Below are 14,474 nucleotides of genomic sequence, written 5' to 3'. Positions count from 1 at the left end.
GAACCTCTTCTCATAAACCCTGGGCATTTACGACGGATATGGTAGTACTGCCAGTGTAAGGAACAGTGCTGCTCCCCTGTCATCTTCAGCAGCAGCAGGGATCCCGGATCCTGGTTGGAAGCTGGGCTACTACTTGCTGGATCCCCATCAAAGCACTTGCATAGTGCAGAACAGTCGCTAGGGCCGGTTTAGTTCCCTTCTTCAGCCAGTGGTCTTTATGCGACTTTCTCCCTGCTCTCCATTGAGCAATCTTAAATTGAAGGGACAAAGCCCCCTGTTTATTCAGTTTGTCATCTTCATGGACTAAGACCTGTTGTGTTTGCAAAATGCCGAGAACTGCTATTCCCACGACTTCCCCCATCTTGGAGGAAATACGCTTTCTTTTCTTTGCTACATGCCTTCTACCTGGTGTGACCAATTTAATGATTTCCACCTCCCTCTTGCTTTGCCCTCTTGTCCTCCCAGGCCCGAAGCTAGATAAACACCAGTGGGAAGGCTAAGCGGGGCAGCACAGATTTTAGTTCCAGTCTTGCATTTGGTTCCTGGGATGGTCTCTCTCGGCAAAAATATTCCTCTGTGTGGAGACAGCTGTTTGCCAGCCTGAAAATACAAAACACAAGCTCTCTGGCGAGGTGCAAAATACAAGGTGCAGTGTCCTCAGTCTTACACAGAATTGAATGGAACTTCGGGGTTTTTTAACCAGTGAAATAAAACAGAGCTCCTTGATGATAGCAATTACAAGTCCAAAGTAATGTGCTGGTGTTTTGTTATGATGTGTATAGAGACAGCTGTTTGCCAGCCTGAAAATACAAAACACAAGCTCTCTGGCGAGGTGCAAAATACAAGGTGCAGTGTCCTCAGTCTTACACAGAATTGAATGGAACTTCGGGGTTTTTTAACCAGTGAAATAAAACAGAGCTCCTTGATGATAGCAATTACAAGTCCAAAGTAATGTGCTGGTGTTTTGTTATGATGTGTGTTTAATGTCCAAAACTGTGGGCTTCGGAAACTGCAATCTTCCGAAGAAGATTGCAGAATCTGCTGTCTCCCAGCTCCCACGAAGTGCCTGGCACATGCCATCGGCATCCTGGTGGAGAGCCGCAGGGATGCTGGATTGGAGTCAGAGGGGTGAGTAGTGAAGGCTGAGCTGCGTCCATAGTTCACTCTCGGCCTCAAGAGTCTTCTCCTGGGAACTCCTTCTGCTGAGGAGTGAAATGCCTGTTTCATTAGCAAGCCTTTGTGGTGCATCCTGTCAGGGACCCGGAACACTAATAAGTCTTCCTCAGAGGAGAGAGATGTTGCTGTTGCCCGTGGGGCTCTTTGAGAACTCGAGCAGGAAACATGAGTAATTTTAAATAGCTCTCATCAAGGTTACACAGTGTTCGCTTCGTGTCTGGGCAATAGCCTGTGGTGGCCATGTCAGTAAGTACTTTGAGGTTGAACACCAAAGCTAGGGGCCCATGTCTTCATATCGATCTCGTCAGCGGGGAGCCATGCTGCTCACGGTGCAAGTTGGGATGCTTAATTTTTGGCATCCTCATTTGAAAGTTTGCAGGAGTATTTCTGTGCCCCCAGTGATGTGTTCGTTAAACCCTGCTATCATTTGTTCCTTGGCTTGGGAGTGTTACCTCTTTGGCCTTGGCACATTTCTACAGAAGCACAATACTAAACCTCTGTACTTTCTGCTGAACTCTTAATTGAATGCCCTTCAGTGTGCGGATTATAGCACTGTGAGACGGCCAGAGCAGATGCCGGCGGCTTCTTGAGAGCTTTTCATACCCTCCGATGAGAACAAGCTGACTTTGCAGCAGGAACTCAGAAGTCAGAGACCTGTTCAATGAATGTTCTTAACCCTACTAACCCTGAGACGGATCTTCTCATACAGCAGACGTCCAAAAGTGCTAAGCTCACTCAGTGCTACATTTCATAATTCATAGGCGTGAACAATATTAGCATGCTGTAGGTTTTGAACCGTTCTGACCTTTGTATGCTCAGACCCTCCTCCTACCAAAGGGCTTGCATTGGTTGGGAAGAAGTCTTTGATACGGGATATTTAAGAGACGAAAAGGGAGTGCAGGGAGCAGAGGGAGGTTAGGGGCAGGGCTGCAGTGTTATGCTGAAAAGATCTTTTGGCCTGTCCAGCCTATCACTTGCATCGTGATAAAGTTTATAAAGATGTTTGCAAAATGTGCTGCAATTTAAGCTCATAAGCATACATAACATTCACTCCGAGTTTTCCATCCTTTCATTTTTTTTATCAATAGTAAGCCATTATGCCCGTTTATCAGTTACGGAGTATAATCCTCATTTATGGATGGGGAAACTGAGGCAATTAATGCTGTGTCTCATCAAGGTTACACAAGAAGAAGGCTGTGTCACACTGGGCATGAGGAACCTTGAGAGCCTGCATTGCAGCGCTGTGCTTGAATATCTCTGGGTGCACTTCTGGCTTTGAAAAAAATACTCCATCTGCTAAAAAGCACCAAGAAAGTTTTGTGCATACATTGGCTGGCAAAATTACAAATCCTGTCTCCCTCAAGTTGGTGGTCTGTTTTAGTAGCTCTTTATTTTTTTAAACCGACTAATTCTAGCTAAAGTATGAGATATGCTTCCTAAAAATTACATCAGCTAAAATTTTGGAATTGACTCTATACTTTCTGTATTGCGTGGATAAAATAATTACGAGACAGATTGTATATTTATTAAGTCATTAACCTAAAATAAAAGTCTCAAAACCTCCAATAATTTCTGTTGCCACTGTTACGTAATGTTCACTGCAGAATGCAGATTTATTTATGCTATACGAGTGACACACGTTTTCCCTGTAAAAAAAATATGGAGGAAGAAGGCCCCAGAAAACAAATGCAAACACCAGTCATTCTATGGGAATAACTATCCCAGTGAACACGGGGGATCCGGTTCAGTTCTTTGGCACTCTGGTTTTGTGCTGATGTTGCTGGATTGGCAGAGAGGCAGTGCCTCGGGCGTGTGAGCGTCAAGTGGCCATGCCAGTCCTGGCTCCCTGATGCATGGGGTCTCAAATGGAGCGCTGTCATCAGAAGTTGCACTATCCAGCTTTTTGTGATGGAGTGCAAAAACCACTCATGGCAGTATTTTGTAAACACCAGTTTCTGAGCAGCACCAGTTCCCCTCTGCAGATATCTCTCCTTTGCAGTGCTGCAAGAAATGGGAAGATAATTGGCTTCCAAAAAACAAGTGTATTTGAACAGCCGGAAAAAACGTGTGGTTGTGAAAACTGCCCTGTACGGGTAGATGACTGCACTTACAGGAAGCCCTGCTCAGCTCGTTCACATACGGCGTGAGTAGAGGAATATTGGCCAGTCCAGAACATCTTGTCTATCACTATGCCTTGCATTAAATAGCCAGACTGAGTAGGAACTGTGCTCATTGAGCGGGGAAGGAAGCGCTTATTCTTCCAGCTGGACTCCAAGTGTCCCTTGAGAGGCAGCGTTTACAAAGAACGAGCCCATCCGTTACAAATTAATGCCTTAAAAGTTAGTCAAATTCAGCAACACCCCTCCCCTCCCCCTAAGGTTTCCTCATCCAGCTCTTGCTCCACAGGAGGAAGGTTTCAAACAGTGCTCAGTGGAGGGTTTCTCAGTTTCCGCAGAGCTGCTCTTGAATGCACAGAAAACTGGTGCTTGAACCAACACCTAGAAGCTTGTTTTCTCTCAAAATAAATACTGCATTCTGCCACCTCTTCTCAGAGGCTCCTCATTTTTTTAAAACTTGTGAATCTAGCACCAGTTGCTCGTGCAAGAGAGGTAGAGGCTGAAATTCTCACCTCTTTGCATCTTCTTCCCTGGCTGCCTCGTCTCCCGAGTATCTGACATAAGATACTTGTCTCCACTTACAGGACTTGGCCTTTATTTGTCCTCCTTCAAAAACTGCCACAGATGCCTTTGGGTGCTGAGATGGTAGTGGTTAGCCCTTTTTGGGCACTAGTCTTGTTGCAAGGGGCAAGCTGAGCCACTAAGCCTTCGAAACCTGAATTCGGTCGTGTTGTTTCCTGTCTTGCTCAAGCCAGCCATATTCTTGTTTCTTCTGATCCTTCAACTGCAAGTTCTTGGGAACCAGGAAGGGTCTTCTGTTGTTGCAGTATTTTGCCAGGGTCTATCACCATGGGATTCTGGCCCATCGTTAGGGTTTGTGATGTGGAAGTGACACAAAACAGAAATAATCTCTCAAACTTCTTAGCAGAAAAAAAAAGTACCTTTTTAGTTATATAATTTGCAAATGACAATCTTGGGATGTCTAAAATGTACCTTCAACTGTAGGTGTGAATGTACAATATTAATGTTTTCTTTTCAAAATGCATAGGTTGGTTGCTGCTTTTCTTGACACTGCCAGTTTTTGCTACCATATGTTCTCCTTTTGCAAAACCTTTAGCACTGTTAACTTAGCTTAATGTAAACAGATGATGCTGCCTCTTATATTCCAAAATGCCAAGGCTGTAGAGGCACCACCTGAAATTGTGCACGTGTGACTGATCTTTCCTAAACTGTGCTGGAAGTTCTGCCTACCCCACCTTTTCTTCCAGTTGTTTGTCTTCACAAGAAAAAAGAGATGAGGGATTTCCAGTGCCAGACAAAATGGGGGTGTGAAGAAATGTGGTGCCACTTGGGCGTTTCGGGTTCTGTTGGTGTCTTCAGAAGGCCAGGCGCGGCCAGGCTCTTCATCTCACACTGTGTCTCTCTCGCAACTAGGATGTCAATGCAGGCGAGGGGAGCGAGTTCACCGACAGTGGGATCGAGGGAGCAGCCACCGACACCGACCTCCTTTCTAGACGCTCCAATGCTACCAACTCAAGTTACTCCCCGACGGCCAGTCGGGCTTTCATCGGCAGCGACAGCGGGAGCAGCTCGACAGGTGACGGGCTTCGCCAGGGGGTGTACGAGAACTTCCGCCGGGAGCTGGAGATGAGCACCACCAACAGTGAGAACCTGGAGGAGGCTGGCTCTGCCCTCAGTGACGAGCAGAGCAGTGGCACCCTCAGCTCCCCAGGGCAGTCCGACATCCTCCTGACGGCTGCTCAGGGCACGGTACGGAAAGCCGGTGCTCTGGCAGTGAAAAACTTCCTGGTGCACAAAAAGAACAAGAAAGTGGAGTCGGCCACCCGCAGAAAATGGAAGCATTACTGGGTTTCCCTGAAAGGTACAGAGCAAGCGCGCAAGGGTTTGTTCAGATGGGCTTCTCTGGTATCCTGTGGGTTGTGTATTGCTGCAGATGAAGAAACCAATAATCTAGATTCTTAACAAAAGCTGCTGTGAACTTCAGTATAATTAACAGCAAGTATGAGGAAGTGGTCCTGATGTTTTCAGACTGAGGTTTTATTTGATGGTTGTTGATAGGCTTATGTTATGGCATGCGTGTAGTCCAAGACACGTGACCGTGCTGCACCGTAGCGGGGTTCATACCCTGCTGGCTCCTGCTGGCACCACCTGGGGTGGCTTCTCCGAGCACTGGGTGTTTTCCTTTAAGAAGCATGCCTATGGCTTGCTGACAAACTAAATACCTGTGTGCAGACGCAAGCACGTAACAGTGGGAGTTTGCTAGTGATGATGCTGGCAGCTGTCACGCATTCAAGCAGGGGCTTCCTGCATGCATTCCTCTTGGCTGTAGCACCGTTGGCCTCTCCTTCTCTGAGATGTGCTTCATGAGTAGAAACACCCAGTGAGCTGCCACACGTTTGAGGTGTGGACAGGAAGCCATGGCTTGGTCATCGAGGCTGGCTTGTGACTTGGGAGACGTTGGCTCTGGTTGTGTCACCCATCTTGTGGTGGGCAGTCCTCGGCGTCCGGCTGCCCTGCTGGCCTCCTCTGCTGTCGGCGCCACAGACCCTGGTGCTCCAGCCCTGTTTGGAGTCTGAGTGCTTATAAATGCACATGAATGTTAATGGAGCAGCGAAACTCAAGAGCCGGCCTCCTAAAGCAGCCTCTAATTAATCTTCATATGGTTGCATCAGTAGCAAAACGGGAAGCAACGGTTGCAGGGTTTTGGGACTGGCCCCACTCTCCTCTGCCGCGACGGGCCTCATCTGTGAGCCAGGGGCGGCAGAGCCATGTCTCCTGCTCTAGGTGGGGTTACCAAAAGGCTCAGTACAGTTAAAGACCTGTTTTGCCTGCAGAGCACTTTTTTTAGAGCACTGTTTTTTTTTAACTTGCAGCACTGTTTTAAAACCAACAGCAAAGTTAGGTGCCAGCTCTTCCTTGGGGTGGTTAGAGAGATTGGGGAAATGAAAGAGGAGAGAGGGAGGGCTCAGGGGTAGGGGGGAGCCCTAATCTCCTGGGAGGGGGGCCCTGTGGCAGGAAGGTCTTGCTGTGAGGAGCAGGCAAACAAAGGGCCATCTGGGAGGAAAAAGGGGAAGGATGAGCGCAGAGGCAACGTTATTTTAAAATGCTTTGACTCAAGTGGAGCGATTGCTCCTTAGATTGCTGTGACTTAATAATGTTAGTGTTTAAACGAGGCTTTGAAGTTAACAGCTGCTATTGTTTGGCTGCAAATAGTTTTCTGCGAGGCTGTGTAACAGGCCTCTGTGCATCTCTCCCTTTGCACCGAGAGGGCTGTTTCCAGTGGCAGAGAAACAATGTGCCAGTTTTAGTTTTAAAAAGTCCCCCCCCCCGACAGTTGTAAAGATTGTTTTGTAAAACCAAGCAGGTTGTTTGCGGTCCCCAGCTAAAATGCGTTTTTGTTTTTGGCCCTGTCGCCATGAGTCAGAGCTGAAGCGTTATAGTGGAATAAGGATTTGGTTTATGCTTTTTGTTTGTTTGTTGGGGGTTTTTTGTACATCAGTCTTTCAGTGAGCACAGCTCATTCCAGTCCATTTTTCTTCCAGTTGCTCATCTGCATCCAGTAATTAAATCACTTGATCTTTGCCTCGCAGGGGCTGTAGCAGCTAGCAGCTGCAGGAGGCTGCGGCAGGGCGGGGGGGGTTTGCCTGGGGACCTGTCTGCTCGGCGGGACTGGCTCACAGCCATCCGGCACCGCCGGGAGAGCCACGCTTTCACGCCGGCATCTTCCTTTGGTCCCCTCGGTGGGACGGGGTGGCCGTGGAGGATCCCCACTTTAGGGCTTATAATGATGTTTCTTGTCTGGGGCTGTATTTTACCACTTGTGACCTTCTCGGCTCATGTCTGCGGCTCTGTTTTAGCAGTCATAGGGCAAATAAAATGGCCCTGATGATAGTGCACGGCTTGGTGCACCATACAGCTTGTGGCATGCCCCCATGGCGTGGAAATCACCATCTTGTCAGGCCAACTGGGCTGCTGCTGGTGCTCTCTTCTGTGGAGCTGAAAACCTGAACAGGCCCTGGCAAATCCTCCCTCATCCCTGTGACAGTTTTACGGGTGATTTATAGTCCCAAGTATTAGCGCTGAAGAAATGCAGGGTGGCTGTTGCATTTGAATGTGTTGCTTGCTAATATACAACTGTCTCTTTTAGGATGCACGTTGTTTTTTTATGAGACTGATGGCAGATCTGGCATTGACCACAACAGCATCCCAAAGCATGCTGTCTGGGTGGAAAACAGCATAGTGCAAGCGGTGCCTGAACACCCCAAGAAGGACTTTGTCTTCTGTCTCAGCAACTCCCTTGGGGATGCTTTCCTCTTTCAGGTTGGTCTGGTTCAAGAGTTTTAAAAAACTGTTCTCTTTTTCTCTCTCTCCTTCATCCCACTGACCAAGGAGGAAATCTTAGCTCTGATTCAAATCAATGGAAAAGTCCTGCTGACTCCAGTAGGTTTGGGATTTTCCACTGGCAGTGCAAGAGGAAGGACACAATATATTTGGTAAATGCCACTCAAGAGACCACCACCACATGTGAATCACTGTCATGTGAATCTGCTGTTTTTATTGACTGACCCTCCTTGTGTAGATAGTTGGAACAAAGTAAGAAATAAGAAATATTCTTACATCCCTGTAAAAACTGGGAATTTTGCATGGTTTGACAGCATGCTTATAACACACAGACCAGGCCAGCTACCATATAGGACATACAGTAGTGCATGAAATGTGCTGTAACACTATCTGCGTGTTGTAAGAGACATGTATCAAAGATGGGACCTTGCGGAGAGGCTCAAGGGGTTTACAAGACCAAGAGGAGTTTGAAGTGCAAGGGAGTACTTGAACCTCTCCCAATGGCACTGCAGAATCCAGTTGCCCATTGTTCATACAGACCTTAGTCAGCGTCTTGCTGTTGCCCGAGAGGAGATTGAAAGTGCATGTTTAGTTTTTTTAATCAGAAAATAGAAAAGGCTGAGTTTCACAGGGTAGGTTAAAAAAAAATCCAGTATGTATATCAAAGACCATACATTAGTTAATGTATTTCACTGAAAAAGATTTCCATATTTTGGTAACTGCTGCTTCCCTGAGTGATTTTTAGGTTGGCATTCCACTTTCTTATTGCAAGTTGTCACTAGTCAAGGTGTGACACTCTTTTATTTGTAATTGCCAGCCTGTGCTGAGGTGATGCCATTTCTTGCCTTCTTAAACCAGAAGCTACTCTGTGGTAGAATGTGCCCCCATGTCATCACTGTCTTATACTCCAGAGCAAATCTTTAAAATTACACTGTCTCGTAGGTCCTTGCAGCTGTCCTAAACAAGGGGCTAGATTCTCAAATTAGTGCAAAATAAAAAAGCCTTACTGACTCAAAAGAAGTGGTGCTGACATCTTGAAGAGACTGAGTATCTGATTGCATACTGAAAAAAAAAATCATTTTTTTGCGGACTAGCTTCTCTGCCAAAAATCAGTCTGATTTTTCCTCAGCTCATAGTGTAATACTGCACTGCCCCTTTCTACTTCATGCCTTTCCTGGGCAGGGTACATGTATTTTGCCACCTGGAGAGCTTCATCCAGGAGGTAAGTGTGGTGCTTATGGTCTCAGCATGTGCTTGAAAGGCTGTGGACCACCACCTCCTCCTGATCTACTGACAGGAGCTGTAAAATCTTTTACATGCAGTTTTCTAAGGAAAAACCTTCATCCTCATAAAATTAATGCCAGTGGCTGCTAAATACTGTAAAGGTCACATTCAGTACATTTCTTTTGTGGCAACACAGGGCCTTATTCATTAAAAGCCCTGTGTCATTACACCATGGGTAGATTTTCATGTAACTTTGTGGGAAAAGGCAAAAATGAGCCTTTTCAAATGAAAAACAATCATTTATATTGCCTTGCAGAAATTTTTCCGTGATGTGTCCCTTCTGCCATAGAACTGCTACTGAAGCAGAAGTGGAAGAGAAAGAAGGGATGGGTTTGGGGAGAAGGGAAGGAGACCGACCAGCTGCAGTGGTGGAAGTAATGTGCGAGTGACTGTGCTGTAGGGCTTGCTCTGCTGCGTGCAGAGCAGCCGAAGCACGTGTAAGGCTGTTCAGCAGTGTTACTTAACTGCTCATGTCATACACGTCCGTCCACACATAACATAGTGCTGTAGTAGCGGTTTTGGTGAGAAGAAACCACAGACCTGCAGAAGACTATTTCTGTCCTATGGAGACTGTGTACTTAGGGAGAAAAATAAGATTGCTTTGTAATGCGTACAGATACGGGACATCTTGTAACAAGCCTTCCCACTGCATTGCACCTAGAGACATCACATACCTCCTACACGATGATTGCTTGCTCAGTCAGTTCTTATCATGCCTACACAAATCCATTACTTGCAGATGTCACATGCATTTTCCAGGAGCGCAGAGCAACTTGTGACACCACATACTTATGTATCAGATGTTTGCAGCTTGTTTATGTCGTCCTTTCTGTTGAGAAGCAGAGTGATTCCCCTTGCCTGCTCACCTACTGGAAGAGTCTTCAGCTCCTGAAATCCTTTCCAGATTTTTTTTCCCCTCCTTCTCCCCAGGAAACCAAAAAGAAAACTGAATCTAATGGTATACAGATAATATTTTAAAATTGAAAAAGATAAAAATATGACGTCTTGCTGTTATGATTTTGCTAGGAATTAACAAAACATACCATCTCATTGTAAGTCCAGTGATACTCTCTTCTGTAGTGGGGGCTAGGTTTTACCACCTGACTGTAAACAAAGTGTCTTCTGTTCTGCAGACACTCCTCAGTAAGGGGAGCTCAACATGTCTTCAGCAGTGGTGGTAAGACATTGTAAGCCCCATCTATGAATGAGAGCTCGTTAGTGTTATTACCTGGGCAGGGAGCATCTCCAATTTAAGCAATATACTTTGTACAGTGCCAACTGAAGACAAGAAAATGGGGAGTAAGAGATCCGTCTTTCTGGTGTAGACCCTATCTTCTGCTTAGGACTTCTAACCTGAGCTAAGGAAAATGTCATTCTGGGACATGTGTGCTTCACCTGCTTCAGTCCCACAGAAGTTTTGGGAGCATCAGTCTGAAGTCTGGCCTGTGCATACATGATTTCCGGCGTGAGGCTTCGGTGGGAATCTCTCCTTGGCTTCAGTAAGCCATGTCCTTTGCTGTTAGTTGTCACTGCCTGGAGAGCAGTGAGGATGACCTTCTTCATCTATGCTAGCAACGGGAGAAGTCATACCATGCTGTCTATTTATAGATGAGGTATCATCAGAAAGTTTAATTAGAACAAGGTGGTTTGGCACCTTGCTACTTTTTCAGCCGCGAGCCAAATACCAGTGTGATTACTGCTAAAGGCTGACACTCAGAGAAGGTCCGCTGCAACCTTGAGTTGGCTGTAAATTTTGTTCTACTGTAAAAAGAAATGAAGTTTAGTAAGAAGGCTAAGAAGATTTACTATTTATTTTGAAAGTCTGGAAAAGGAACGCTTTGAAATATTCTTCTTTCTGTGTCAAAAGCCTCTAATCAGAATGGTGCTTTTCCAGAAAAATGTACTGGTGTCCCATGCCCCAGCCTGATACCTCATAGAATCATAGAAGGGTTTGGGTTGGAAGGGACCTTAAAGTTCCACCCCCCCTGCCATGGGCAGGGATACCTGTTGCTCAAAGCCTCATCCAACTTGGCCTTGAACACTTCCAGGGAGGGGAAATGTTCCCTTTTCCTGAGCTGTCACACACATGCTTGGGAAGGGATAGTACCAGAGCTGTAAAAATGATGATGAGCCTGGCTTTAATGATAACTGGGTTGACTTCAGAGTGCTTTGGGACCTTCAGAAGTAGAAAGCTTGTTCCTCTATGCATCATAATAAAGCTACTCATAGATACCATAGTCATGTTTTATGCCATTAATTTATTACTGTTGCACACCAAAAAAAAATCTCCATACTGTGAAGAGCACAGAAACTGGTACATTCCCTGCCTTAAGGAACTGGGAGTTTAGAAAACGTCATTAAATGTTGAGCTACAAATTATGGCAGCATTGCATTAAACAAGGAAGGTAATTCCTGAGACCTTGCTGGGAAACACTGTACAGCTGCAAACCACAGATACAGGTGTAATTCTAAGTGCTGAATGCCTAGTGCTGAGTTAAAAATGGCCTGCTTAAGAATGATGGGGTTTTTATTACTTCTCTCGTAAGTGGATTTAAGGCTTTGAATCTTAAGATCAAAGGGAAAGGAAACTCCTTGGAATTGCATTTGTTAATCTCCAATCAATTTTAAAGAGGATCCTGACTTCCTTTCTCCCTCTTCCCCTCTCTTCAGACCTCTAGCCAGACCGAATTGGAGAACTGGATCACTGCAATCCATTCAGCTTGTGCAACCGCAGTGGCAAGGCAGCATCACAAAGAGGACACCGTCAAGCTCCTGAAAACAGAGATAAAAAAGCTGGAGCAGAAGATTGATATGGATGAAAAGATGAAGAAAATGGGTGAAATGCAGCTGTCCTCAGTAACAGACTCCAAGAAGAAGAAGACCATACTGGATCAAGTAATCTCGCTTGCTTATGTGAAATAAGCCCCTAGCAAATATTTAAGGCCGCCTTCAGATTAGCGGTACCTCTGTCTGCTCCCACTGTGCCCTGTGTGTGCGCTGGCAGAGCTCCCCAGAGTAGGCAGGACGTGTGTTGGCAGGAGAGCTGTGCCGGCTGCCCTAGTTGCACCATTTCTCCAAACAATGTGCACTAAGGTGCAGCATGGGCTGTCTTCTCCTGGCCTCCATGCAAGGGATTTGGCTAACTGCTCGGAGGTTGAGTGAGGGCTTTAGGGGAGTGAAGAGGCTGCCAGGCAACTGCAGCAGGATGCCTTAGGGAAGAGCTGGTCATAGACAGACAAATACTGCTGTTGCTGTTGTCTTAAGAGTGCAAGAGGCTGGTTCTTCTTCTGGCAGATGGGATGAAGAAGCCATCCTTGGTTGGCTGAAGCCATCCTTGAGGGCCTGCCTTGACCTCATGACTGCAGCCCTGGCTGCCCCTTGGGACCGCTTCTTCTGACTTCAAGTGGACGACGTAGTTGCGTTTGAAAAGTAGAGAGCCTAGAGCAGATGTCTCTCCCGCTGCTGCAGTGGCACCTTATTTTAGGAAACTAACATATGGCTCTTGCTTCATTAGTTTGTAGCTCTTTTACCGTGGCTGCCAAACGCGCCTGTAATGCAAACCATAGGGAGCGGCCGGGGCCCTAATGCGCTAAGCTAAAGAGATTTCGTACCCGCTGGAAGCCTGTGAGAAGTGGGTAGAGAGGGGTGAGATGCTCGCCTCTGCTGAAAGGGCTCCACTCAAAGGCTGTCAATCACAGTGAGAGGGCAGAGCAGTCTCTCTCTTTATGTAACTGAGTTTTTCTAAGTGCTTTGAAACTGTTTCCTATCAGCAATTTGAATTATTTAAATAAGTCCTTACATAGGCTGATTATAGTGCTCTTCTGCTGGTAAGATTAATTATCCCCAGTGTACTACACTTTTTCAAGTATGGCGAGCTCCGTTGGTGCTTACAGCAATGCTGCGGCTGCGGCTGCTGGTTTGGGGCACTCTGTATGTGGAATTTGGTGGGGTTTGGTATTCTTGTTTCTCAGATGCCCTTGATGCATGAAAGAAGCCTCTTAAGGGACTGCTCAGAAGAGAATCCTGGAATACAAAGAAAATTAAAAATGAAATTTTAATCCTATTAATTAGCATTGTATCAAAGGAGCAGTTGTCCCAGGAGAAGACTTCTGCCATGAATGTAAAAAAAATTGTTTTCCATCTAATGAAAACTTTTTTATTATTCGTATCCTTTTTGGGGTTGCGAGGGTAGGGGAGAGTGGGAAAGACGGGGAATCAAGGTTTCTTGAGTGAGATCGGCATTGGTGTAAAAGGTGTGTTACTGGGAACAGTAGAATTTTTTCAAGGTATTTACCACCCTGTTCTTCCTCCTCTCCCCTTCTCTCCTCGTGTGTCTTGCTCCTCAATCTTTGCTGTACACAGATCTTCGTTTGGGAACAAAATCTTGAACAGTTCCAGATGGACCTATTTCGGTACCGCTGTTACTTGGCTAGTCTCCAAGGAGGGGAGCTCCCAAACCCTAAAAGACTGCTTGCTTTTGCCAGCCGTCCAACGAAAGTTGCGATGGGCCGTCTTGGAATCTTTTCAGTCTCGTCGTTCCATGCACTGGTAAGTTTGAAGAGAGACCAGGGGTCATCTTTGCCAACATGCAAATCACTTCACGTGTCCAACGCAGAGAACATGTTGACAAACAGCAGTCTGTGCCTGGGGGGTGAGCCCTTACCTTAGTGTGCAGAATGTTCTGCTTCCTGAAGGGGGTGTGTGTCCTGGATATAGATTAAAAAGCAGATACTTGCAAGCCATGGCCTTACAGAAGTGGAAGAAACATGTTCTCCTAAACATGTGATTTTGAATTTCCAGATCTGCACTATAAACATGCTTTTTATAAACAGATCTTCCTGTTACAAAAGCAGGCTCATCTCTGATGTCCGTGTGCATGGGCTTGATCCAAAAGTCCCGTGAAGTCAATGGGAGTTTTTCTGAGGCCCTCAGCATGTGTTGGCTTAGACCTTCTTGGGCATAGCTTGCTTTCTACCATATGGATGAAACTACTGACCAATTAGTCTAATATCTGGTCTCCAGTGATCAACACCTGATGCTCTACAAGGGAGGGGAAATGTTCTTCTCTGCTACTTATGGTGTGGCAAATAATGTTTAAAATGGTTGTTTAAATTTAAATAATGTAACAACCCAGCTCTTAAAAATACAGGGAAGTGTATTGCAAAGTGGTGATTTTTTAATGAATTTAAATCAAGTTCCTGTAGTTTTGGCTCGGACTCCTGGAGCTTCACAGAAATAGCTGAGCTCCACTGTTGTCTTGTAGATGTCAGCTGTACCCTTCAATTGAATCCAGAGCTGTAATTCAGTCAGGGGCGTTTTTATTCTTTTATATATGAAAAGATTAGCGTCATCATCCTGATAATTGCTGGTGGATTTATATTTTTTTTTAAGTGGCGGGCTGTAATTTGCATTTATGCTTATTTTTTTGCATCTAGCAAAGCACTGAGCGTCAGCCTTAAAAACAGTCTGCCTCTTCATGCTGGTGTCTCTTGAGAGCCAAGTGAAAAAAAATATGTTTTGAATATGTTGTGTTGG

The 14,474-nt window shown here is 45.8% G+C and overlaps 1 protein-coding gene across 1 annotated transcript in view; it reads left to right on the top strand.

Moving 5' to 3' along the window:
* LOC104083658 (T-lymphoma invasion and metastasis-inducing protein 1-like) overlaps positions 1 to 14,474 on the top strand; it is a gene marked incomplete at its 3' end in the record, with an annotated part of 41,006 nt that overhangs the window by 11,688 nt on the left and 14,844 nt on the right. Inside the window, exons 2-5 of the mRNA XM_009587205.1 lie at positions 4,728 to 5,175; positions 7,462 to 7,634; positions 11,610 to 11,834; positions 13,302 to 13,487. Of these exons, the coding sequence (XP_009585500.1) occupies positions 4,728 to 5,175; positions 7,462 to 7,634; positions 11,610 to 11,834; positions 13,302 to 13,487 (1,032 nt within the window). The remainder of the gene's footprint in view (positions 1 to 4,727; positions 5,176 to 7,461; positions 7,635 to 11,609; positions 11,835 to 13,301; positions 13,488 to 14,474) is intronic.

The sequence above is a fragment of the Fulmarus glacialis genome, unplaced genomic scaffold (genome assembly GCF_000690835.1).
Source record: "Fulmarus glacialis isolate BGI_N327 unplaced genomic scaffold, ASM69083v1 scaffold34571, whole genome shotgun sequence".
NCBI lineage: Eukaryota > Metazoa > Chordata > Aves > Procellariiformes > Procellariidae > Fulmarus > Fulmarus glacialis.
The sequence above is the reverse complement of the archived record's forward strand: the minus strand, read 5'-3'. Positions and strand labels throughout refer to the sequence as shown.